The sequence below is a fragment of the Vigna radiata genome, unplaced genomic scaffold, assembly GCF_000741045.1.
Source record: "Vigna radiata var. radiata cultivar VC1973A unplaced genomic scaffold, Vradiata_ver6 scaffold_283, whole genome shotgun sequence".
Classification (NCBI taxonomy): domain Eukaryota; kingdom Viridiplantae; phylum Streptophyta; class Magnoliopsida; order Fabales; family Fabaceae; genus Vigna; species Vigna radiata.
In genome coordinates, this window is record NW_014542221.1 from 5,817 (window position 1) to 30,963 (window position 25,147).

Genomic DNA, 25,147 nt, shown 5'->3' on the forward strand with positions numbered 1-25,147 from the left:
ATATTTATCAGACTAGCCAAGTCACACTTATTATCAACAAAAGAGGAAAAGAAAAACCAAACTCCTTTTGGGCAGACCAACTTGCTTCTCAAATTCCTCAACTCCTTGTATATTCTTTTTCATCATCATTCACACCTATCACTCACAAGAACATTAAGAAACTAGAACAAACACGTTTGTCCAATTTTTATAGAAACCAAGATTTGAGAATTAAAAATTCAGAAACATACAGATAAAAATAAAAATAAGATATAGAAAAGTAAAATAGAAAAATGAAAAACACAAACAAAGAAATAAGGAAAAGAAGAAACAAAATTGCAAAACGTGAACATACTAACCAAACAACCGTTCCAATATGTAGAATGATTAGAATAGATTTTCCAAATAACATCACTCTCTTGTTGCAAGATCTCTTAGTACTCTCCTAAGGTGATAAATACTACTTTCCCTACTCTCTAAGGTAAAAACACTCAGATCCCTTATGTTGTGCCTATCTAAGTATGATGAACACTTACTCAATCCTTTGATGTAAGAAGTGCATCAAACTTACCTTAAGTTCCAAAACAGTGAAACAAAAACACACAATCTCATCTGGTTTGATTTGCACATCTAAGAACTTTCAATAAGTGCATCAAACTCTAAGGTGTATCTCGAGATAGGCACTAAGTTCAAACTAAATCATGGAAAGTGTTAAAAACTAAAACCAACTGCATAGAGAACAACATTCAAAGACAAAATACACAACAAAATTTAAAAGAATCACAAATGCCTAAATTGTCTTGTGTTGGAACAATACTTACAAACATGGATATCTAAAAGATATATTTACTTTACTCCATATATTGCCGTATTTGTTTTGTAACTTTTATATATATATATATATATATATATATATATATATATATATATATATATATATATTTATTTATTTATTTATTTATTTATTTATTTATTTTGGAAGAGATATAAGGACAGAAAGAAAATAAATCAATGATTCAAAAGTTGAATATTATATGTAGTTATCGAAAAAATATATATGGATTTGAAAATAAATACAGTCAATGATGCCCAGTCATGCCACTTGATTGGACCATGAATCCCAAGAATTTGACGTAGTATAGAGAGAAAGAGACTGGTTCTGTATATTTGACGACTTCAAACAGTCCTACGTATGTTTTACTTTTATTCCATCAGTCTCTACCTTTTCCCTATAAATTCCCATTTCCATGAAACCAATATCATAACCTTCTCTTCTGCATTAATTATTTCTTACTTAAATTCACTCTCATTCATTCTAACAATGAGTCTTCTTCCTCCTTCCTCCATGCAAGCATCCAACAACACCATGCAAATTTCTATACCCATCACCCAAAGGAGAGGGATTACTGTTCTACAACCCAAAACAATACTCAGCGGAGGAAGATCACCTCTTCCACAGACATATCAATCCCCAACACCCATTCATATGCTATCAAAATCAGATCACAAAGGAGACACAGGAAAAGGCCCTAAAACAACGTAACTGCCACTACGCTACCAATACTTGTTTCTGTAATCATAGACTGTAAATGCAATTAATGAGGAAATTTTTTGTTGCAGTATTTTGTTTTCCTGTATTCTATATTAGAACTAATCAATTGTTTAAGATACACACTCTTGGCTGTTAAACATGATAACTTTGAATGTTATGATGAATTTGATCTGTTAAGAAGTAGATTACGCTTCAGAGAAAAACAAAACCATCGACACCATAAATGCAGTGAAGAACTGGAGTAGAGGCTTTCAGAATGGAATGGAATTGTTCCTGTTTGAATATGTATATAGGGGAAAACATACGAAAAGTATAGACAATTATAATTTTTTTTGTTGTAGATGGTTACAGATATCTGCTTAGTTAGGAATACTAATTTTAATATATCCTGAAAGTTTCATTCGTCATCCTCTGATAACTGTAGTTTGATATCAGTATACGCATATTTTATGTGTAGATAGCAGTCAAAAGTTTTTACACTGTGAAATGGCTCTGATGTGTACAGAAAACTAGTAAATTGATATTCAAATTATTATAGATGTACTAAATAACGAAAGATGTACGGATAGACATGGATTAAAAACATTTAAAATTGATAATAATATAATTAAAAACATAAAGATAAGCACCAATTAAAAAATTAAATTAATTAATTAACTAAAAGTATACACGTGAATGTATTAGTTCGATAAAATTATATACGTGAAATTATCTTAATTTCGTAAATAAATAGATAGATCGGAAGTAAAAATGTCAATATATATAGAAATGTATTTTGAAAACTATTAACAATTAAAGAAGATATATTTGTAATTAAACGTGTGTCTTACTTTAAAATAAATAGATATATTTTAGTATACAGAGGAAGACTTTGACTGAAGAACTTGATAGCTATAATTTTATTAACTTAAAAAAAGTGTCGTTAAAAGGAGACAATATAGCATCTTGAGCAATAGAATTATCTATTCTCATTGAAGAAGCAAGTGCATCATGTTAATCCATAATAAAATTACGCGTTCTAGACTTTGAGATCTTCAAAATCAGTCCCTTGCTTTTTCTACACATGTTGTGGAAAGTATAAATTGTATATGTCCTTGGACATAAATATTGTGAGGATTCATAATAAATAATAAAAATAATCAAAAAGAAACAAGGATTCAATAAAAACTCTTCTAAATGCTAATATCCTAACAAGGACTCATCTTCCTAAGAATTGTTTCTTGTTTCTCCTAAGTCTCTCTGACGATGAAATACTTTTAGAACAATAAATAACAACAATTGTAAATGTCTATATTGAATAATTATATAGCATTTTGCCAACGCTTTACTATTTTTAATAGCACCAGCATAATACCAGCATAATCTATTATGATATAATGACACAAGTTATACGATCATTCATACAAATATAAATACAAACAAGTAAAAATGAGCTAACTAGAAAACAATACAAAATAATAAGTAAGAATTGTATTAACTCATATCCCTCAAATAATTCATTCCAATCCATGAAATCATAAAACATTATGAAACACAACAACAAATCAATATCAAATGATACTAAACAACATCATAGGAAAACACATCACCACCAAGTGATACGAAACAAACTCATACTAAAAACACATCTACTTACGCTATACCAAACCATATGTCATGCTCCTATACTCTATTGTACAAAACCTACTTATCAAAAGAGGACAGTTGGATTCGTCCTCCACCATAGTTTAGGAAATGTTTCTCTTGCTTCTCAAAAACTTACAAGTAAAAACTTTAATCTATCACACACTAAATACTATACTCAGCAACAAGCCAGAAATCTAAGAGTGACGTAACACATGAACCTCATCTCCGCCACTGCTTCACATAGACAAAGAAAAACCCCTTTTCCACTGTTTCACTTAGACAAAAGGTACAACTCCGATTTTACAAGGTACAACAATAATAAGGCATAACAACCAACATGCCTTCCAACTTCACATAGATAACATCACTTTACCACAAAAGCATAATCAATCATTCAATACATCAACCGTGTTTTAACCCACCAAGGCAAGCATCACAACATCTCGGAATGTCAGAAAAGACTTGACAATCAAGCCAATAACTCTAAAAATATCATACACAACATGGACATGCAGAAACATAACTCAAAAACACAAAAAAATAACTCAACATGCAAACATGACAACAACCTGACCAATGCCTCAAACAACCTAATAACCCTCATTAAAGACTTGGTCAACATCAAAACCCCTAAGCCAACCTCAAAAGCATCCATAACCGAGTTTCAGAACCCCCAAATCGATGTCCCAAACAACTCGATTAGAAATAGTTTTGCCAGAACAGCTCGACCAACACAAACCAGCCCGGCCAAAAGACAACCTAGTTTAACATCTTGAATAAGCACTAGAACAAAACATAACCATATAAAACATTCAAAATATACTAAACAATGTGGCTATTAAGGTACACAACACAATTCTAGTGAAAAAGAAAGCATCATGGAATCAAAAGTACCCATCCCGGTTTTATTACAAACATCATAACCAAGAGAAAAGAATGTAGTTTTATTAAAAATACCTTGGTTGTAACACCCTAATTTCAGGTGTCATGAAAACGTAATAAATTCAAGATTTTTCAAAAAAAATTAATATGCCGACTTAATTCTTGTAATACAAATTATAAAATAATACAATAAAGAGTCATCAAATGAATCCAATTTCATAGTTAACTTTACATGGCCAAAAAAATTTTATTCAAAACAAAATTAACCAAAATTTCAGCTTTTAATCTTCCTCATCCTCTCGTTACCTTTACCTAACATTTATAACATCTGTATCATCATCTACTCCAACATAACACATATCTTATACGATTATCATAACAAACACAAACAATACGGGGTGAACTAACAACAATAACATAGAAATAATAACACATGCAACACAATTAACATAGTAATAACTCTTCAAATACCAAATCAGGGACTAAAACACTATTGCTCCTAACAACATGCCCTTTGTGGTTTACTCAATCAATTACTAAAACAAGATCACTCCATAAACCATGTTTTGGGTGGTCTACTCTTAACTTTTCAAATAGCGCTAATACCCCTAATATGGGTGAAGTCCTCTCATGGTCGCAATAGAACCTGCCTCTCCTATTTCTCAAGGACTTACGAAACTTCAGTCAATCTCACATAGAACACCATACTCAGCAACAAGTGAGAACTATAGGATGAAATATCTTTCTCATCCTATTGCCTCATCTCAGTGTTAAAAATCACCCATGATAACCTAGTCAATGACGCACTCAAACCTTTGTTCTAGTCTTATCCAAAATCACGTATAATGATCCAAACAAAACTACCAACATCACAATTAGCCAATACATATAAGACAACAACATAAATTATTTCGCCAAAGGGCAGTCCCAAATCACCCCAATACAACATCATAATTTAACCAGTATTTCTCGGTAGGTTCAGTGCAGTAACGAAATGTTTAACGCAGATATAACTGTCCATGTATGGGAGAACAAGGATTTCAAGCATGCATAGTAGATAAATAGTAAAATACAGTCAGGCAGGTAGCAAAGCCCTCGACCCAGACCAGCCTTACAGTGACATCATATATATTCAACTAAGTAATCATGAATACAAGACAAAACTTGTCCATACCAGCATAGGATGAAGAGTAGTATCATCCAGTGCAATCATATAATAATGTGGACACAATTAACCATCAATCAGCCCAGGACGAAACTAATAAGTCATGTGAATTATCTTGGCAGATTCGATGCTGGAGCAGGGGGCGTAGGTATTGCAGGAAGTGCATAGAATGAAAAAATATTTTATTCTGCATAATAATGCCTCATTTGTAGGCACTTTCTGTTAATGCATAAATAATGCCTACTTTTTAGGCACTTTTATTTTTTAGCCGTTATCTATTCTGTTACATGAGTGCTATTTAATAGCCTCTTTAATTTAATAAATGTACTCAGTTGGCAAGAGTAGCATTATACCTTTTTATTCTTTTCAAACTGGTATCAGAGCTCCTAGTGGGCCTGATACAGAAGCTGCAGCTTACGAAGATGAATAATGACAAATTTTCCTCAAAAAGTCCTTACTTTGACGGTCAACATTATGATCATTGGAGTGAATTGATGGAGAATTTTTTATGTGCCAAGGGTCTCTGGAATCTGATTAAAAATGGTGTTGAGGAGCCTGTGGAGGGTATTGTTCTGTCTAGTGAAGAATCAGAGCAGTTGGAGAAATCTAGAATTGAAGATCACAAAGTCAAACATTACCTCTTCAGGGCCATTGATAGATCAATTTTCGAACAAATTCTGGATAGGAGCACATCTCAGATGGTTTGGGATTCTTTGAAAAGAAAATATGGAGGAAATGATCGTGTGAAGAAATCTGAGAAGGGAGTTTGAGTTGCTTGAAATGACAGAAATAGAAACCATCACAGAATATTTTGCTAGAGTCATGGCAGTGGCAAAAAAAATGAGAAGCAATGGAGAACTTATGTCTGATTCAAAGGTGGTTGAAAAAATACTTTGAACGTTGACACCACGTTTCACCTATATCGTGGTTTCAATCGAAGAGTCAAAGGACACAGAGACAATGTCTATTGATGAACTTCAAAGCTCCTTGGTAGTCCATGAGCAAAAATTTAAAAAGGTCTACCAAGATAATGAACAAGTACTCACATCAGAAAGCAGTAGAAGAAGAGGAAGAGGAACATATCGCGGTCGTGGACGGGGAAGAGGAAGACAATTTTCTTCAAAAGCCATTGTGGAATGTTTCAAGTGCCACCACTTGGGACATTTTCAGTATGAATGTCCTCTATGGAACAAAGGAGAAGCAAATTATGCAGAGTTAGATGAAACAGAAGAGCTTCTTCTGCTGTAGAAAAGGAATCCAAAAGGAGTGATGCATGGTTTTTGGATTCAGGGTGTTCTAATCATATGTGTCAGGATAAAGGTATGTTTGTAGAATTGGCATATGGAGATCAACATTTTGTCAAATGTGGAAACAACTCTCATATGACTGTCCTTGGAATAGGAAGTGTCAGATTGACTTTTAATGGCACAACCTTCCTTCTTCATGATGTATACTATGTCCCAGAGCTTCAAAAAAATTTGTTAAGCATGGGACAATTACAAGAAAAGGGCCTTGCTATCCTTATACAAAAAGGAACATGCAAAATCTATCATCCGTCTAAAGGTTTGATTGCATATACAAAAATGAGCAACAACCGTATGTTCATTCTCTTCAATGAAAGATCTATCACCCTACCCATTGAAGAATGTACCTCCTCTGACCTCACTTACCTTTGGCATCAAAGGTTTGGCCACTTAAACTACAAAGGCTTGAAGACACTACAAACACGACAAATGGTTCATAGGCCGCCTGAACTCAGCGACTCTAGTATCATGTGTGTTGACTGCTTCACTAGCAAACAACATCGTAATCCAATTCCTAAGACAAGTAAATGGCACGCTAGCAAGGTCTTGGAACTGATACATGCAGATATTTGCGGTCCAATAGAACCCATTTCAAATAGTGGAAAAAGGTATTTTTTAAGCTTTGTTGATGATTATAGCCGTAAAGGTTGGGTATATTTGCTCTCCGAAAAATCTGAAGCTTTGGAGTGTTTCAAATCATACAAGAAAATGGTGGAAAAGGAAGTTGAAGCATCCATCAAATGCTTACGAACGGATAGAGGAGGGGAGTTTAACTCTCTTCAGTTCAAGCTATTTTGTGAAGAACATGGAATAAAAAGGCAACTTACCACAGCTTATACACTGCATCAAAACGGAGTTGCAGAACGCAAAAACAGAACTGTTATGAATATGGTACGTTGTTTGCTCTCTGCCAGAAAGGTTCCCAAGTTATTTTGGCCTGAAGCTGTAAACTGGACATTTATTTATTGAATCGATGTCCAACGCATGCTGTGAGGAACATCACTCCACAAGAAGCTTGGAGTGGAATTAAACCTTCAATAAACCATCTTCGAGTTTGGGGATGCCTGGCTCATGTGCACATACCAGAGGCAAAAAGAGGTAAGCTTGATGATAAAAGTTTTCCTTGTATTTTATTGGGTGTTAGTGAAGAGTCCAAGGGTTATCGTCTATTTAATCCTAAGACAAAGAGGATTGTTATTAGTAAAGACGTTATATTTGAAGAAGAGAAGAGTTGGGATTGGGGTCCAAATTATAAAGAGCAAATAGAAACTGAGTTGTTGTGGGGTGATGATGATAAGTTACATATTGATGAATTTGAAGAAAATATTGAAGTTGATAGTGATGGTGCGAATAGTGAACATAATGAAAGCGTCATTCAAAATGAAGCAACAATGAATTCACAGGAACACATAATTCAAGGGAGAGAAAGAAGAAAGCCAAGCTGGATGGAAGACTTTGTTACTGGAGAAGGATTAAGTGAAGAAGATGAAGCTGAGATAGCCTATATAATACAAGATGTCACAAGTGAAGATCTAATTTTATTTGAGGAAGCTGTTAAAAAAAGAAAATATACTCGCTTTCACAAATTCTGATTAGGAAGAAGATGAGAATGGTTGATTTATTGAAATAAACTGACATGCTGGAAGTCAGTTTAAGGGAGGGAATGAAGAGATATTTTATTCTGCATAATAATGCCTCATTTGTAGGCACTTTCTGTTAATGTAAAAATAATGCCTACTTTCTAGGCACTTTTATTTTTTAGCCGTTATCTATTCTGTTACATGAGTGTTATTTAATAGCCTCTTTAATTTAATAAATGTACTCAGTTGACAAGAGTAGCATTATACTTTATTCTTTTCATAGAACAATGGTTCAATGCAGATAAAGCAATAAGCGTGAAAGGGGGTTTTACCAGGCAGATTATCACAAGAGACCACTGCTTCAATTACAAAATCTAGGTGGTTACCATTATTTACACACAATTTGCGTTACATTGATAACTTATAGTCACAATTACAGTGCCTTTTGTTGATAATTCATTAGTATTTTGGACGGCAAATTTCCCAACCACCTTAATGTTTGAATTATCAACAAAAATTTATCAATTGATTCGAGATTATCGATATTTATTAACGGATGTTTATATTTATTAATAATTTTTACCGACAAATGTTTATATTAGTTAATAAAATTTATTGGTAGATATTTATATTGGTTAATAAAGTTTACTAACAAGTTTTTATTACTATTGACAAATTATGACAGTAAATATTATGATTACCTTGTAGTGATAAATAGATTATGGTTGAAGTCGATTGTTACTCTAATTTACATTTGACCATATGGTTGCAAAGAAGCCATCAACTCATGCTTTTGGTTTTTGCATTGTCAACTCTATCCTAGATTCTCTCATACAGATTTTATGTAAAAATTCAAAGAATTGGAGTTTATAGTCAATTCGTGAATTCCTAAGTTTCCTTAAATTTCATGCATCAATAACTTTATTTTATAGAAAATCTAACTCAACAATTGACAGAATGTGGTCTCAACGTGTCAGAAAGTCCAGACCCTCCTACGAACTTTTTACCAAATATTTAGATTCCATTGTATGTATATCTAGTATTTTCTCTACATTTAAGTTTTTGGTTAGTTAATTATAAGCCAAATTCAATTGTATAATCCAATTATATATGTGGCCTGTTTTCATATATATATATTGGAAGAGATCTAAGTACAGAAGGAAAATAAGTCAATGATTCAAAAGTTGAATATTATATATAGCTATCTATAAGAAAATACGGATTTGAAAATAAATATAGTCAATGGGAACGAGTGGTGATGCCCAGTCATGCCTGTTGATTGGACCATCAATCCCAGAATTAGAAGTATATAGAGAGAGAGAGACTGGTTCCATATATTTGACGACTTCAAACAGTCCTACGTATGTTTTACTTTTGTTCCATCAGTCTCTACCTTTTCCCTATAAATTCCCATTTCCATGAAACCAATATCATAACCTTCTCTTCTGCATTAATTATTTCTTACTTCAATTCAATCTCATTCATTCTAATAATGAGTCTTCTTCCTCCTTCCTCCATGCAATCATCCAACAACACCATGCAAATTTCTATACCCATCACCCAAAGAAGAGGGATTACTGTTCTACAACCCAAAACAATACTCAGCGGAGGAAGATCACCTCTTCCACANACATATCAATCCCCAACACCCATTCATATGCTATCAAAATCAAANNACAAAGGAGACACAGGAAAAGGCCCNAAAACAACGTAGATNCCACCACGCTACCAATACTTGTTTCTTTCTTTTATTTCTATGTTTTTCCTCTTTATCTCATAAACTGCTGTAATCATCCAATTAATGATGAAAGTTTTCAGTTGCAGTATTCTTTTTTTCTGTGTGTTCTATATCAGAGCTAATCAATTGTTTAAAATACACACTCTTAGCTGTTAAACATGATAACTTCGAATGTTGTTATCAATTTGATCGGTTAAGAAGTAGATTAAGCTTCAGAGAACACAACCATCGACACCATAAATGCAGTGAAGAACTGGAGTATTAGAATATTATATTTGCATTATAATTTGTTTCAGTCTTTCCCAAAATAGAATATTAGATATTTTACTGTTTTTTGTTATCTCTGATGTCGTTATCTTCAGTTTTTTAGTACAGTTTTTTAATTGAACCTCAATTCTGCATTTTTGCGTGTGAAGGCATACATAATAGAGCAAGAAGGAATAAAAGTTTACTTATGTATTATATTTGATTGACAATACTCAGCTATATACAACAGAAAAGGGATTCTACTGTTATACTGAAAAGGCAAATATTTAAAAAATCGAATTTCCTGTTTTCTTTTTGTATGCATCACTTAGCATAAATAATGCTCTCAGAAGTAGTGCATGCTGAGTAAAATACAAAATGGAAGAAAACTATAATAACATGTGGAAGGCTTCAAAGTCCTGAACGCGTATTTTTTACTATGCATTAATAGTCAACTAAGAGGCACCCGCTGTTTCTCCCAAAATAAATAATTTGATTGCTCAAGATTTCTTTTGTCGCCTTTTAACAAAACACACAACTTGTTTTGTAGTTAATAAAATTAAAGCGATCAGGTTCTTGAGTCAAAATCTTTCTCTATATAATAAAATATCTTATTTATTTTGAAATAAGAGACATGTTTAGTTATAGGTTTATGTTTCATATTCATTAACATTTTTATATTTATATTTCACTTTTCATGGATCTATTTATTCATGAAAATATGGTAATTTAATATTATATATATATATATATATATATTAATTAGTGAAAAGACATTTTCATGTTGTGTTCACTATTATAACATCCAATTTTAATAAAATATTATTACTAAAATAAAACATCACAATTAATAATTAAAACAGATAATTCACAATACTCTAGTGTATGTTATTATATATAGTTATACAAAAGTATAACCGCAGTAACATTATAACCATAATATAGTTTACTTCCTAACTATTCTAATTTGTTCAAATAATAAAGCAGTAGAAGAGGACGATCCAAAATCCAAACTGATGAGAAACTTACATAGGTTAAACAAAGGATCGATAGAGTTGGAGTGAGAGTTAAGAATATTTGGCCTCCAATATCATGTGTCATTATATATTACTCTAAATGATGCATTAGAGGTTGTTAGGGGAGAAATAATGTTAAGCATTTTGAAGTTAAGGGAAACACTAAAATGGGGGGTTGTGATGGCAAACTCATAGTCAAGGGTCCAACTATTAGAAGTATGGTCAAGCTCCTCCTAGAAGAATCATCTTTAGAAGGAGAAACAAAGATTTGCTTAACTTGGGCCATCATGTAAGAAAAAGCAGTGTAGGATTTTGGCCTTGTGTTCAGTCATGTAATGTAAGTTTAATTAAGGCTTATATTAAGGCCTAAGTAGATAGAATTTTCCATAAGTTAGATATCCAAACCAAGTGGTAAATGTGTGTCATGTGTCATACTTCCATTGAAGAGAATTTACTTTTTAGAAGTAGACATATGTCACCTTAGGAGTGGAGATTATTTCTTTTTTGTAGTGGTCACATGTCCATCCACCATTGGAGAGGATTTATGACACATGTCTTCCTCCTAATGGTGGACAATATTTGGCCAAAGAGTGCATGGTGGCAAGGTTTTACTTTTAGGTTTCCAAAAGATGTTATTAAGGTTAGAAGGAGACACCCTTGGCCTATAAATAGAGGTATCTCCACCCTTGTATTTCATCTTGGATTAATGTAATGTTATGTTGTCAAATTATGACTCCTAGATCAAAACTGGAGCAACCCTAGAGGTCCCTTTAGTCACTTACCTCATGGAGTTGGCCTAAACTCTTCTTGAACCATCAAACTACTCACCATCTTCACCATATAGCCCAAGGTCGTGAGTTATCTCCTTCACCACCACCATTTGCGCAACATATTATTTGTCCCACCCCATTTCCTCAACCATACCACCCATAGGGACCATCTTCTTGTTGCCTTCTAAGCTTTGGCCCAACCTAAATCAAGGAGGTTGTTATCAGGTTGAATAATGTTTGAGTATATATTTTCGGGGTTGACATATTGATTGTGATGTGGATGATCCTCATGAGCTAGTTGGCACTTACTTTATAAATGATACTCTATTGAACACGTTTATAGTTTCGGGTTTAGCTCATCCTCCTAGTGTTTGAGAAGGAGTGAATCTTTAGCGAAAGTGGAGTGCGTTGATGATGTGTATGGTGAGGGATTGCTTTTTGGATAGAATGATTGTTTATAAATTAAAGCTCAACACACAGATGTTTATACTGGTTTACTCAATTAAGCTACGTTCAGTTCTCCTCTAAAACAACTTATAGGATTTCATTATATATTCAAAAAGTATAAGCTTGGTATCCTTAGTCAACGAGTAATCATTATTAACCTAAGTAGTTGAGTTCAACCCACTCATGATTGTACGGTATTCTTCACCACTTATAATATCCCTAGATGCCCTAGCTAGTATCCACCTCATACACTATCTAGTTGAATTTAATCCACTTACTACTATAAAAAAGTGTATAGATAACATTTTTTTTTTCTATCATAGATAGGTCTTCTAAAAAGGCATTATCTATTAACGTTTGATAATAGATAATACTTATTTAAAAAAAAAAAAAAAGCTATCTGACAATAAATAGTACTAATTTAAATACAATGTGAACAGAACAAAAAATACATAATTAAATACAATATGAACAATGCTATCTATATTAAGTATATGAATTCTTACCTGAATATTAGATAATTACCATAATTAGTCTTGTTTAACGATGCTAATGATATACTTTAACGTGATCTCAGCCTTGGTTGCTACAGACGTCAGAGACAATGCCGAAATGTCATGAAATTGAGATATTAACAATCCCGTGTAACAATAACATCGTAGATTATGGACCAGATATCTTCTTTGATACACTAGTCGATATGATTTTGGACTTATTCGAAATATATATATATATATATATATATATATATATATATATATATATATATATATATATATATATATATATTTATATGTGTGTGTATGTATAACGTATTAATGAAAAATAAATCTGTTAGCTTCTTAAATTGAAAAGCACACAGAAAACAACTTTTTTTTTTTTTAAATTCAAAAAGTCTATTTTATTGGAGTAAATAAATTGAACTAAGTTTTACCGGGTAAAAAGTTTTATTACGAGTTATGAGATAATTATTTACCAAGTAATTAAAAACCTAATTTCTCGTCACATTTGTACGTCCTGCAACGAAATTTATTACTACAAATTATAAAAAAAAAAAAATAGTCCTGATAAGTTTTTGGTGTACAATTTAACAGTCGAATTTGTTAAAGCTAAAAGAAAAACAGTAGTTATATGTTCGTACTATTTTGAATAAAATTGTATATCCAATCTTACTTATAAATATATATTATAAAGAAATATATTTGAAGTATGTAAATTAGGTAAACCTTCATAATTACATAATTTTATGAAATAAAGTATATAAAAAGTAGTACAAGAAATACATGGTCAATGTTCTTTTTTTATGATAATTCGTGCCACTTAATTAGACCATCCATCCTTAGAAATATAGAGGCGCCCCCTATATTGTTTTGAAAGCTTCAACCAATTGCATGTTACAATTTTCTTATTTTATTGCCTACTTTTTCCCTATAAATCCCACCTTCATCGTACCACTGTCAAACATAACGTTTTGGCTGTCTGATCAACTTCTGCATTGATAATTTCTGAAAACAACAGAACACAATCTTTAATTTGCTCCGTTCTTCATGGCTCTTTCCGTTACTGGTTTCTTGCACATGCCACTGCTGACGAAGTCCAACTCTAGCGCACAAAAACCTATGAAGTTTACCATGTAAGTGTTTGATATATATCAGAGTGTTCTTCAAATTTACACGACATTAGTTCAAGATTATGCAGTTATATATCATCCATTTTTCAATAATCATGTCATAATATTATGCCAATGTTTTCTTCCATCTTCTTTTACAAATGGTTGTTGCCTCAAAAACTATTCTCCGGTTAATAAAAGTATAAGATATGGTTTAGGGTTTAATTTGAATTTGAGTATACTGTCAAACATGTCCATATTCGTTGCTTTTTTGGATGTCAGAGCACACGCTTGCGAGAATAATAATTCAAAGGAAGCAGAAGGGAGAAAAAGAAGGCAAAATGATGGAGGTACAAAAAGTGATCTTCATAGAAATAGTGTAAGGTTATTCAAAATCAGTACAGAAAGCAGGAGAATTGTTCCAGAAAGAAGCAAAAACCAAGACGGAGGGAGATGCTGTGATCCACAAACAAACAGTGTAAGGTTATTCAAAAGCACAATAACTGAAAACAGAGGAAAGATTCTTCTTGTACAAACGAAAAGAAAACATGACGAGGGAACAAATTAACGTAGGGAAACTCAAAACTCAAAAGCTTCCAACCGATAACATTTTAGTTAGCAGTCTGCAATAAAGATGTAATGAAAAGAATGGGAAGAGTTGGTGAAAAAATGTTTAAGCTGAATAATAACTATAAATTAGTCATCTTATAGATAACAAATTATTAGGAATCCTGAGATGTGTTCATATTTTTTTTACTTTTATTTTCTTAAATCAAATTTCATTTTCTCGTTATGTCAACAATTGTAATCGTGTAATGAATGGCTAACATCTGCTGTATTATATTATTTGTACATATTACAAACAAAGTTAAGTGATTCTTTACAATTTATACTTTGTTAATAAATCTAATAAGAGTAATAATAAATTCACATACATTTATATTCATTATGCATATATTATAACAATATAATGATTATAAAATATTTAACTTTTGTATTTTAAAAAAAAAGATAATATTAAATGATTTATGATATATTGACTAATGTTTTTGCTCAAACATCTTTAAACCAACAATTCAAAAGATAAATTCTTGTGGCAAGTTTGAAAAGATAAATTCTAAGGAACTTTGAAAAGATGACTTTTGAATGAGGAACCACATAGAAGTTCACCTAAGAAAAAATATTAGCGATTAAGATATTATGAGATTAAATAATGTTAATAATATAAAGAGTGATAATAAGCATGCCATATAGATACCACTAAAGTAGTGAGGACTTTATATATCTAAATAATAATAATAAGGTAAAGATTAATAGGATAAAAGTATATTAAAAAACCAAATGAATGTTGTGTTCTGTTATGTTAGGTATGATGACTAGAAATGACAAAAAAAATGTTGTGTTCGGAATATCTGTGAATAAAATCTGCTACGGATAGTTGGTACTCGCGGATATTTATTACCTGCGGTTGTGAGTAACGCTTATAAACGGATCGAGTGTGAGTATTATACTATTTGTATCTACGTATATTCACTACGCGTAAAAAACAAAAATAAAAATTTAATTAATATTTTATTAAGTTAAATTTAATTAAAATTAAAATTAATTTATATTTTATAAGGCTAAATTTAATTTAAATTAAATTTTAATTTATATCTAATTTAATTTATGTTATATTTTATATATTTTTTGTAATTTTATTTAAATTTGATTTTAATAATTTATAAAAATATATTTTTTTAAATATTTGTGCAAATACACATATCCGTGAATTTTAAAATATTAGAAGATATTTTTTAAACGAATATTTGTACAAGTAACGAGTCGGATAGCAGTTAATTTTTTTTAGATCGAGTTACTGGCAGACACTATCTATGTCCGACTCGACCCGTTGTCATCCTAATGATGACCAACTTATAAGAGATTACAGTGTATCAAAAGACTTTGATTGATAGTATTATTCTAACTCCAAGTATTTTGATAGACTTGGTACAATTTGGAAGTTTATCGTTTAATAAATTGATTAGTGGGAAAATAGTTTATATTTTAATGAATAAAGTATACACATGTCATTGATAAGAATGAGATAAACTATCTATTTCTAGAAGATTTTGGTTTAATAACGTCCAATACATTTTTGATGAACCAGATCCACTCGACGCAATTTTTTTTTTTTAATTAGGTTAGAAAATTATTGTTTTTCATTATAAATTAAAATGTGTTGATGTATAAATCCCACAATCAAGACAAAATTAACTTGTATCTCGTTAATGTTGTGGATTAATTTCACAACTACATTCAATTCAATTCATTGAATTTTCTTTTAATGTGTATTTCAGTCAAGAATTTCAACATTTCTTTCGAACAAACTTTTTCTTATATGAAGATAGAATGGCATGCGGTGAAAAGAAAACCGAAAAAATGAAGAAGAGGTAGAAGAAGATAAAGATTAAATGAAGTAATTTGCAAGAAAGTAATTGCAGTAAAATGAATTATTAAGGATAAAATAAGAACTGATAAAAGAAACTTACGAAAGTGAGGATCTGTAACAATTATCATTAGATTTGTCATTTATTTTGTTTGCCGTGTCTTTAGAATGTTTGAATTGGAACCACAATTTGTCACCTCTGTCTTAATGTTAAACCAAATCGAAAGAAATAAAAAAAAAAATTACATTATTATAACTACTTAAAAATTGCCCATTGTAATCTTGCATATTAATTACCCCAAAATATTTCACAATCCTCAAAATTAATGTATTTCCTACTCCTACTTAAGTATAATTGTCAAGCTGTTACAAAACAATATTATAATAAAAAACAATAAGATTGGCCCATCATTCTCACTTGTAACACCTCTTCAACATTTCTTTAAATTCTCTTGAAATCCTCTTCCTACTCTTTTGCGCACTCAATGCACACTTGCCGTTTTGTCCCTATGCATCTTGTGTGCCCCCCTTTTTTCTCAATGAGCCAGACACTTTCTACCTTCTTCCTCACTCCAATGGCCTCTTGTCCCAAAATGTTTCCTTTGGCCCTTTTCACAACGCTCACATGGTTGAGATGGGCAACTTTTCGCTCCCATTCTTGGTCTAGAATAAAAGTCCAAGAAAATATGTGAGACCTAGGTACTTATTCCTTAAATTATTAGGGATATGACTTATACCTTTCATCACTAAAGCAACTAAGCGATATTGCTTCGTTTTTTTTTACTTTATGACAGCAGTTGTAGAACCGAGATATATTTCGGCGAAATAAAAAGTTGAGACCTTTGAGCTTAGTTCAAAAATCGAGACAAAAAGGTTAAGATCTTGCTTTGATTTAAAAAAAACCCGAAGCTATAAAGCAAAAAAAAAAGTTCTATTAACTCGGTTGGATCTAGAACCGAGTCAATAGACCCTTTCTTGCCTCGACTTTTATCAGAATCATTGTCTAAAGTATGTTTTCTTTTTAAAAAAAAAAAATAATCGTTTATGTAACCATTCCATATCACATAAATCATATTACATAATCCCAAAAACATAGAAACAAACACATAAACAGACCTGCACACAAAACATCGTCCAGAAAACGTTGTTTTCTATTTATTGGAAGAACAAAAGACATGAAATGTTGTCTAGAAAAGACTGCACACAAAACGTTGTCCAACAAACAACCAAACGAAAACATGAAAAACCTAAAACAAAACTCACCTTGAAGGTTAGTTTGGGGTTGAAATGAAACAAAATGAACATCCCAAAGCCTATTCGAAGAGCACCTATTCACAAAGTCAATCGGTCAAAATGAAATAAAATCATTCCTAAGCACTTAATCAACGAAAAGTGAAAGAAAAATCGAAAGAAATGTTGAAGATGGTGGTCACGAAATCGAAGACGAGAGAGCGGCGCAGAAGATGGCTTCTGTCTAAAAATGACTATATTCGCGAAATTTAATCCTAAACACATGTTATTACCTCGGTTATTATTTTAACCAAGGCAATAAGCCTCTATCGCCTCGGTTCTATAAAGAACCGTTGCCTAAAGCCTATAAAACTGAGGCATAACTACTGTACGGTACGATATGTCTGGCGGACGGTTATACCAAGCGCCATATAATTGGGCCATAGAAGGGCCGATTGGTCATTAAAATTGGGTCGTTAATCCCGTTATTGGGCTCGAAAACTTTTAAAGGAAATTCACCAAAGATACTGCAAATAAAATAATATCTATCGACAGAAGCCGTTTCCGGAATATCAGGTAAGGTTGTTTATATTTCATTGATCTCATATCAGTACCGAGTCTATAAAATAAGAGCTAGAGACATCAGTCAGGTACGCTTCATTCACGCCTCTCACATACATTATTCATATCACTGAGATTTTACTCTCTTCCACCGATAATCCGTCTAAAGAACTGAGGTTCTTCCCTTATAACATGCCTAACTTGAGTGTCGGAGTGCCTTTGCAGGTACCCCCCCCCTCTCGGTCATAGTTCAGAGATTGTCGGACGGTCGAGATTGAAGGAGAGCGGACGGTCAAGCGCAGCTGAAACCACTGATCCAGTCCATCCGAACGCCAGAAAGCAGCAGAACCACGTCATCAAGGTTAGTGTCTCGGTCCCCAAAATTATCTACCGAAACATTTTGGCGCCCACCGTGGGGTCGAGGCTTGAAGATCCCCAATGGTAACCACGAGGAGTATGGAGAACAACAACCCTATGGAGATGATTAGGGAATTACAAACACAGCTAGAAGAACAGGCCCGTACTATACATCAACAACATGAATTTCAACAAATGCAAGCAAAGCGAATGGAGGAACATGCCCAAATTATACGCCAACAACAAGAATTGCAACGATTAGTCACCCAATCCGCTGCCATTCACGGAAGCTGTCATGCAGGCCCTAATGCCGGACAAACCTCCTCCACCGATAGAAAGATTTGACGGTACTTCAGACCCGGAACATCACCTCAGAAATTTCATCGACTTTATGGCTTACTATTCCAAGAGTGACCCAGTCAAATGCAGAGCTTTCTCCCAATCCTTAAAAGGAGAAGCCTTGGAGTGGTACTACAGCCTTCCCCCTAACACGATAGACAACTTCCGCACGGTCATGACCCTATTCAAGAAACATTACGCTACCAACAGGAAAGACGAAGTAACCGTTGCAGAGCTTGTAAACCTTAAGCAAGAGAAAGATGAATCCCTCTGATCATTCATGTAGAGATACAACGAAGCTGCTAGGCAAGTAAAAGGTGTCAACGAACAGTTCATCATCAGCCATTTGCCCAATTCTCTAAAGCCAGGATACGTCTCAGAACATTTATATGCCAAGTTGCCCAATGTCGCAACCGGAAAATCGCGACGGGAGGACGATCCAAAAAAGGAAAACGATTTTAAAAAAAAGAGATTTTGGAGTCGCCACCATAGTTTATTCTGGAAAACTATGGAAAAAACCATAACATGATAAGGCAAGGTCTGCGAAAACTGAATTTCGGGTTCGGGAGTCGATTACGTGTAGGGAAGGTATTAGCACCCTACAACGCCTGCCCGAAGGCAGTACCTTTAATCAAATGCGCGAATTTAATGTGGTTTGCAAAATGTTTAATTTCCCCTAAAAAATAAAACCCTAAAGAAAACAAAATATTTTTTGTGTTTTTTGTGCCCGACAAGGATTGACCTTGCTCCTACGTATTCTCAGTTGGACTGAGAAATCAGGGTTACGTAGTTCTTTAAAATTTTGTTTGGAGAACTGTTTGGAAACATGATGTTTTATATTTTTTGTTAATTTTTTAGAGAAGAAGAAAAAAGGTTTTTATCACAAGGCTGACGCGAATGATCGCACGTGTGCTTAAACCTCTTGAAATAATTTTTTTGAAATAGGAGAAGAAAAAGGTTTTCGACACAAGGCTGACGCGAATGGTCGCACGTGTGCTTAAACCTTTTGAAATATTTTTGTTATTTTTTTAAAAGAAGGAGGAAAAGGTTTTAACACAAGGCTGACGCGAATGATTGGACGTGCGCTTAAACCTTTTGGAACATTTTTGTTATATTTTTTTTTTGAAGAAGGAGGAAAAGGTTTTAACACAAGGCTGACGTGAATGGTTGTACGTGTGCTTAAACCTTTTGAAATATTTTTGTTATTATTTTTTTTAGAAGGAGGAAAAGGTTTTAACACAAGGCTGACGCGAATGGTCGCACGTGTGCTTAAACCTTTTGAAATATTTTTGTTATTATTTTTTTTAGAAAGAGGAAAAGGTTTTAACACAAGGCTGACGCGAATGGTCGCACGTGTGCTTAAATCCTTTAAAATATTTTTGTTGATTTTTGAATAGGTAAATATTTAAAACAGAAAGATAAAATAAATAAGTAAATAAACAAAAATAAAAAGTAGAAATGAAATAAAAAGTTGAATAAATATATAAAAAAAAAACAAAATAACAAATAGATTAAAAGAAAAAAGGAAAAGGTACGAGGGTGCCTAAATGAGAAAATGGGGTGTGAAAAAAATGAAAAAATAGGGGTGTACAAACTAAATCATCTCCAAAGGCAGATTGAGCCTAAGCCCAATTGAAAAGGATGTGACCTAGCGAACATGGGGGTGTAGAAGGGATTCTTTTTTTTTATCAACAAATGGGCTCAAGCCCATTGCACATGCGGTGCCAATTAGCAGAAACTAGGATAGCGAGAGAAGTTTTTTTTTTGTTTGGTTTTATTATGATTATTTTTTGTTGGGCCCGACACCCAAGCCCATAGCTCATGACCTAGAAGCTCTAAGGGGGTTCGAATTTCCTCTCCTCATTCTTCACTCCAAGGTTCGAAGCAAATCAGAGACTCAGTCTCTCTCTCGCACTCGCTCACGGTTGGGGGCTTTGCCTCCCTGGAACGCCTCATGCCACCGCTCCGGCAGCCACCACTTTTTCTTCCAGTCTCGTCATCGCCGGCGACGGCAGATGCCACCAGAATCAGGGTCGGCGTCACCGCACCGCCACATTCCTTCTCCTTTTCTGTCTCTCGCCTGAGAGGAAACCGCCTCTGTTCGCTTCCTAGGCAGTTACCGTTTCTCCTTCTGTTTCTCTCTACTTGCTTCTTGCCTAACGATTCGGCTTTTGTGTTGGTTGGTAAACAGAGATGAACAGGGGCATGTTTTGGCTTTGATTGTGTTAGTTGAATACAAGCTTGTGTTTGGGTGTTGGCAATCAGTCTTGGTTCTCAGTGATTGATTCTGTTTTTGTGTTTTTTTTTTGTTGGGCAGGTTGAGAACGATAGTTTTAAGGGAAATATTCATGGCATGAAGGCTCTAAAGGTAAATGGAGTGGTTCGAATGAGTAGTGGATGAAGGGGTGGTGGTGACCGCCGGTTGAGGTGATGTGTGTGAGGTACAGGCGAGCGAGACGAAGACTAGCCATAAAAATTGCAGTGGCCGAGAGGAACAAGATGAAGATGGTGGTGATTGTACCATAAACAACTCAAATGCATTTGGGTTAATTTTTCTTTGCAGATGAGAGGGATCAAGGTTTTGAAGATATGATTTCCTTAGTGTTTTCTGAGTGTATGGTGAAAAGATGAATATGGCTATTGGGTGCTGTGAAAAATCAGAGAGCTCATGCTCTGTAACTTTGAAGCAGAGAAATAGAAAAGAAAACCTTATGGTTCCGGGCAAGGCATGCTCAAGGAAAGGATGAAGATATAACCATAATAAAGGTATAGAGCAACTAACGCGATCATATTGAATAATGCTACTAATACACAGACATTGCAATCACTCAAAATCACATAGATTAGTTACATTGGGATAGAAACTCACCTTGGAGAATTGATGTTTTGCTTGTTTTTCTTGCTTCCTACGATTGTTGATTTGAATGACTTCTTATGTTCCTGAAGATCAAAGGTGGCTACTGCCACCGTGGGTGATTGAAGACGAAGGCACAGATGATGATCGAAGGTAATCTCCAGAGATGTCTCTGCCTTTTTTGACCTCTTTTTCTCAAAAACCCTTGACCCTCTTCTTTGCTTCCTCTTCCCTCGGTGCAGGTCTAACTTTCCAAAAATGAAGCTTGCTCTCAAGTCCTTGATTCTTCATGTCGTGAGTGGTGCCTTTCTACCTCGTCTTCTCTTTGTAAATGAGTGATGATAAAAAAAACAACCATATGTACCCTCTCGTCTGCTTAGGTTGTTCTCCCCTTTTGTCGTTATTGCTTTTTTCCTGCAAATTTCCCTTGCCAATTGCCAATCCGCACTGCCCTGCCACCCAAATTTGCATGGTACCCTCCTCAAGCCAACGCCGTCCTTTTTTTTTTTAGACCAAAATCGTTTTCCTTGTTCGCTTTTTCTGTTTTTTTTCTTTCTTCTTTTTTCAAAATAATATAGAAAAATGAAATTAAATCCAATAATAAAAAAAAACTAAATCAAATAATAAATATTAAAACAAAAATTAAAAATAATAAAATGAAAACAAAATTGAAAATAAGACAAAAACAAAAACTAAGTCCTATTATTCAGTCACCCGGACGAAATTGGGTGTTGACACCCAATTCAATGGAGGAGCTCCAGGAGAGAATGACTGAGTTCATTCGAATGGAGGATCAGAGATACGCCAGAAGGAAGCCCCAGACAGAAGCTCCCACTAGTGGGAGCAAAAAAGAAACTAAACAGGTTCGTGAAGGAGACCGAAGGCCTCCTAGAAGGGAACTACCCCTTGGCCCTCGATATGATCATTATGCACGCCTGAATGCGCCATTGACAAAGGTGTTTAAGGAGGCCCTAAGCGCTGAGCTCCTCAACGTAGGAAAACGATCCACGCCCCGGACCGCAGACGCAACCAAGGTATGCCTGTTTCATGCCAACCTGGGACATTCCACCGAGGACTGTACCACCCTCAGAGATGAACTCGAGAGACTCATTCGAGCAGGATATCTCTGTCAATTCGTGTAGGAGGAGCCAGAATCACGTAAAAGATCTCCTAGTAAAGAAAGAAGCCCCAAACGGATTCATGACACTAATGTCCGCCCAAGAAACCGTTCACGAAGTCGCCAAAGGGAGAGAGATCGCTCCCGAAGTCATCCTAGGGAGCACGTGAGAGAAAGACCGATTAGAGGCCGAATTGACACCATCTCTGGAGGCTTCGCCGGAGGTGGAGTCTCTTCATCCGCCCGAAAAAGACATTTGAGAAATCTTAGGAGCATCAACAATGTAAGGCATAATTTTGTGTGCATGCCCGATATTACATTCACGGATGCGGACTTCCACGCTCCGGAGCCCGACCAGGATGATCCAATGGTAATCACTCCCGAAATAGCACTATACGATGTCAGTAAAGTTTTAATTGACCAGGATAGCTCGGTCAATATATTGTATTGGACGACATTCCTGAAGATGGACTTGTCAGAAGATATAATATGTCCATTCAACGAACAAATCGTAGGCTTCGTGGGTGAAAGAGTTGACACCCGCGGGTATCTCGATCTGAGAACTCGACTGGGGATGCAAGACGATGCAAAAGAACTGAGGGTCCGGTTCCTGTTGGTTGAAGCCAATACCTCATATAATGCCTTCGTGGGGAGACCATGTTTGAACGCTTTCGGAGCCATCGTATCAACACCTCACCTAACAATGAAATTCCCGTCAGACAAAGGGACGATATGTATAATAAAGGTAGACCAGAAAACAGCACGACAATGTTATGTTGCCTGCCTAAAAGTCACACCTCACAAAAGGAGATCAAAGGGGCATGAAGCAATAGTGTCAGGGGGATATTAAATTATTCCAACTCAGAAAAGAGGAAATGCAGACAACGTCTATCGGCGCAAATCTAGAGCCGGACGACGAGCACCGACTGACCGACTTGATAAAGGCTAATGCCGATCTATTCGCGTGGAGCGCCGCAGATATGCCCGGAATTCACCCAAATGTAATGACTCACAAACTTTCTGTATTCAAAGAAGTCAAGCCAATAGCACAGAAAAAGAGAAGATTCAATGAGGAGAAAAAAGAAGCCATCCAGGAGGAGGTCAACAAGCTTGTTAAAGCCAAATTCATCCGGGAAATAACCTATACAACTTGGCTGGCGAATGTCGTTATGGTCAAAAAATATAATGGCCAGTGGAGAATGTGCATTGATTTCACCGACCTCAATAAAGCTTGTCCGAAAGATTCCTACCCCCTTTCGAGCATCGACCAACTGGTGGACGGGGCTTCTGGCCACGTAGTGCTAAGTTTTCTGGATGCTTATTCAGGATACAATCAAATCCCGATGCATTCATCCGAACAGGAAAAAACGGTCTTTATAACCGAACGGGCAAACTATTGTTATGAGGTGATGTCATTTGGCCTCAAGAACGTTGGGGCTACCTACCAACGTCTCATGGATAAAATTTTTCACCATCAAATCGGAAAGTACATGGAAGTATATGTGGACAACATGATGGTACGAAGCCGATATCATGAACAACATCTCGAGGACTTAGCTGAAGTTTTCCAACAGGTGAGACGGTATAACATGCGTCTAAATCCCTCTAAATGTACCTTTGGAGTTCCAGCTGGGAAGTTTCTTGGTTTTATGCTGACACAACGAGAAATCGAAGCCAATTCGGATAAATGCCGAGCGATGCTAGAAATGAAGAGCCCCACCAAGCTTAAAGAAGTACAACGACTGGTCGGACGCCTCACGGCTTTGTCACGGTTCATCCCGAAACTAGCAGAACACATCCGACCCATCTTGAAAAACGTGAAGAAGAACGTCCCACGCCACTAGGACGACCAGTGTGAAAAAGCCTTCTCGGCCGTCAAGGCCATACTCACCAGCCCCCCGGTGATGGCCCGTCCCACGGAGAGGTTCGATTTACAGTTGTATCTGGCCGCCTCAGACCATTGGTAAGCGCGGCTCTTATTCAAGAAACGCCAGATTTTAAAGTCATATATTTCGTTAGCAGAATTTTACAAGGAGCAAAAGAACGATACTCGAAAATTGAAAAAATAGTTCTTGCCCTTATAACTACCACAAGACGCCTCCTACCATATTTTCAAAGTCATCAAGTTGTGGTCCGTACCAACCACCCGGTCGCGAAAATCCTCAGGAAACCTGATCTGGCAGGGAGAATGGTCGCATGGTCGGTGGAATTATCCAAATTCGGCCTACGTTTCGAACTGCAAGGCTCCATAAAGGGTCAGCATTTGCCTGACTTTGCGGCCGACTTACCGCAAACAACAAACATGCCAATATGGTATCTGAGTGTAGATGGCTCCTCGGATAAAAAG

General features: G+C 34.9%; 2 protein-coding genes across 2 annotated transcripts; one reads left to right on the plus strand and one right to left on the minus strand.

Moving 5' to 3' along the window:
* Positions 1-13,624: 13,624 nt before the first annotated feature.
* Positions 13,625-22,154, minus strand: LOC111240813. Its single transcript, XM_022776583.1, has 4 exons — positions 22,048-22,154; positions 21,699-21,947; positions 17,606-17,670; positions 13,625-13,922 (listed from the first exon to the last, which is right to left on the minus strand). Exons 1-4 carry the CDS (start codon positions 22,152-22,154, stop codon positions 13,834-13,836), a joined length of 510 nt encoding a protein of 169 aa, XP_022632304.1. The 3' UTR covers positions 13,625-13,833.
* A 275-nt stretch (positions 22,155-22,429) lies between these two features.
* On the plus strand, positions 22,430-23,650 carry LOC106779453. The gene is made up of 2 exons (XM_014667555.1): positions 22,430-22,717; positions 22,826-23,650. The coding sequence occupies exons 1-2, from the start codon at positions 22,430-22,432 to the stop codon at positions 23,648-23,650; spliced, it is 1,113 nt and encodes a 370-aa protein (XP_014523041.1).
* Positions 23,651-25,147: the final 1,497 nt, after the last annotated feature.

Excerpts from the sequence above, each read along its gene's own strand:
- LOC106779453 (XM_014667555.1), top strand. The coding sequence starts at position 22,430 with ATGGAGGAGCTCCAGGAGAGAATGACTGAGTTCATTCGAATGGAGGAT. Across the intron at positions 22,718-22,825 it reads GGACCGCAGACGCAACCAAG|GAGGAGCCAGAATCACGTAA; the intron begins GTATGCCTGTTT and ends CAATTCGTGTAG.
- LOC111240813 (XM_022776583.1), bottom strand. The coding sequence starts at position 22,154 with ATGCAAATTTGGGTGGCAGGGCAGTGCGGATTGGCAATTGGCAAGGGA. Across the intron at positions 21,948-22,047 it reads CAACCTAAGCAGACGAGAGG|CTTCATTTTTGGAAAGTTAG; the intron begins GTACATATGGTT and ends CTTGAGAGCAAG. Across the intron at positions 17,671-21,698 it reads CAAAACATCAATTCTCCAAG|GTGCTCTTCGAATAGGCTTT; the intron begins GTGAGTTTCTAT and ends CTTTGTGAATAG.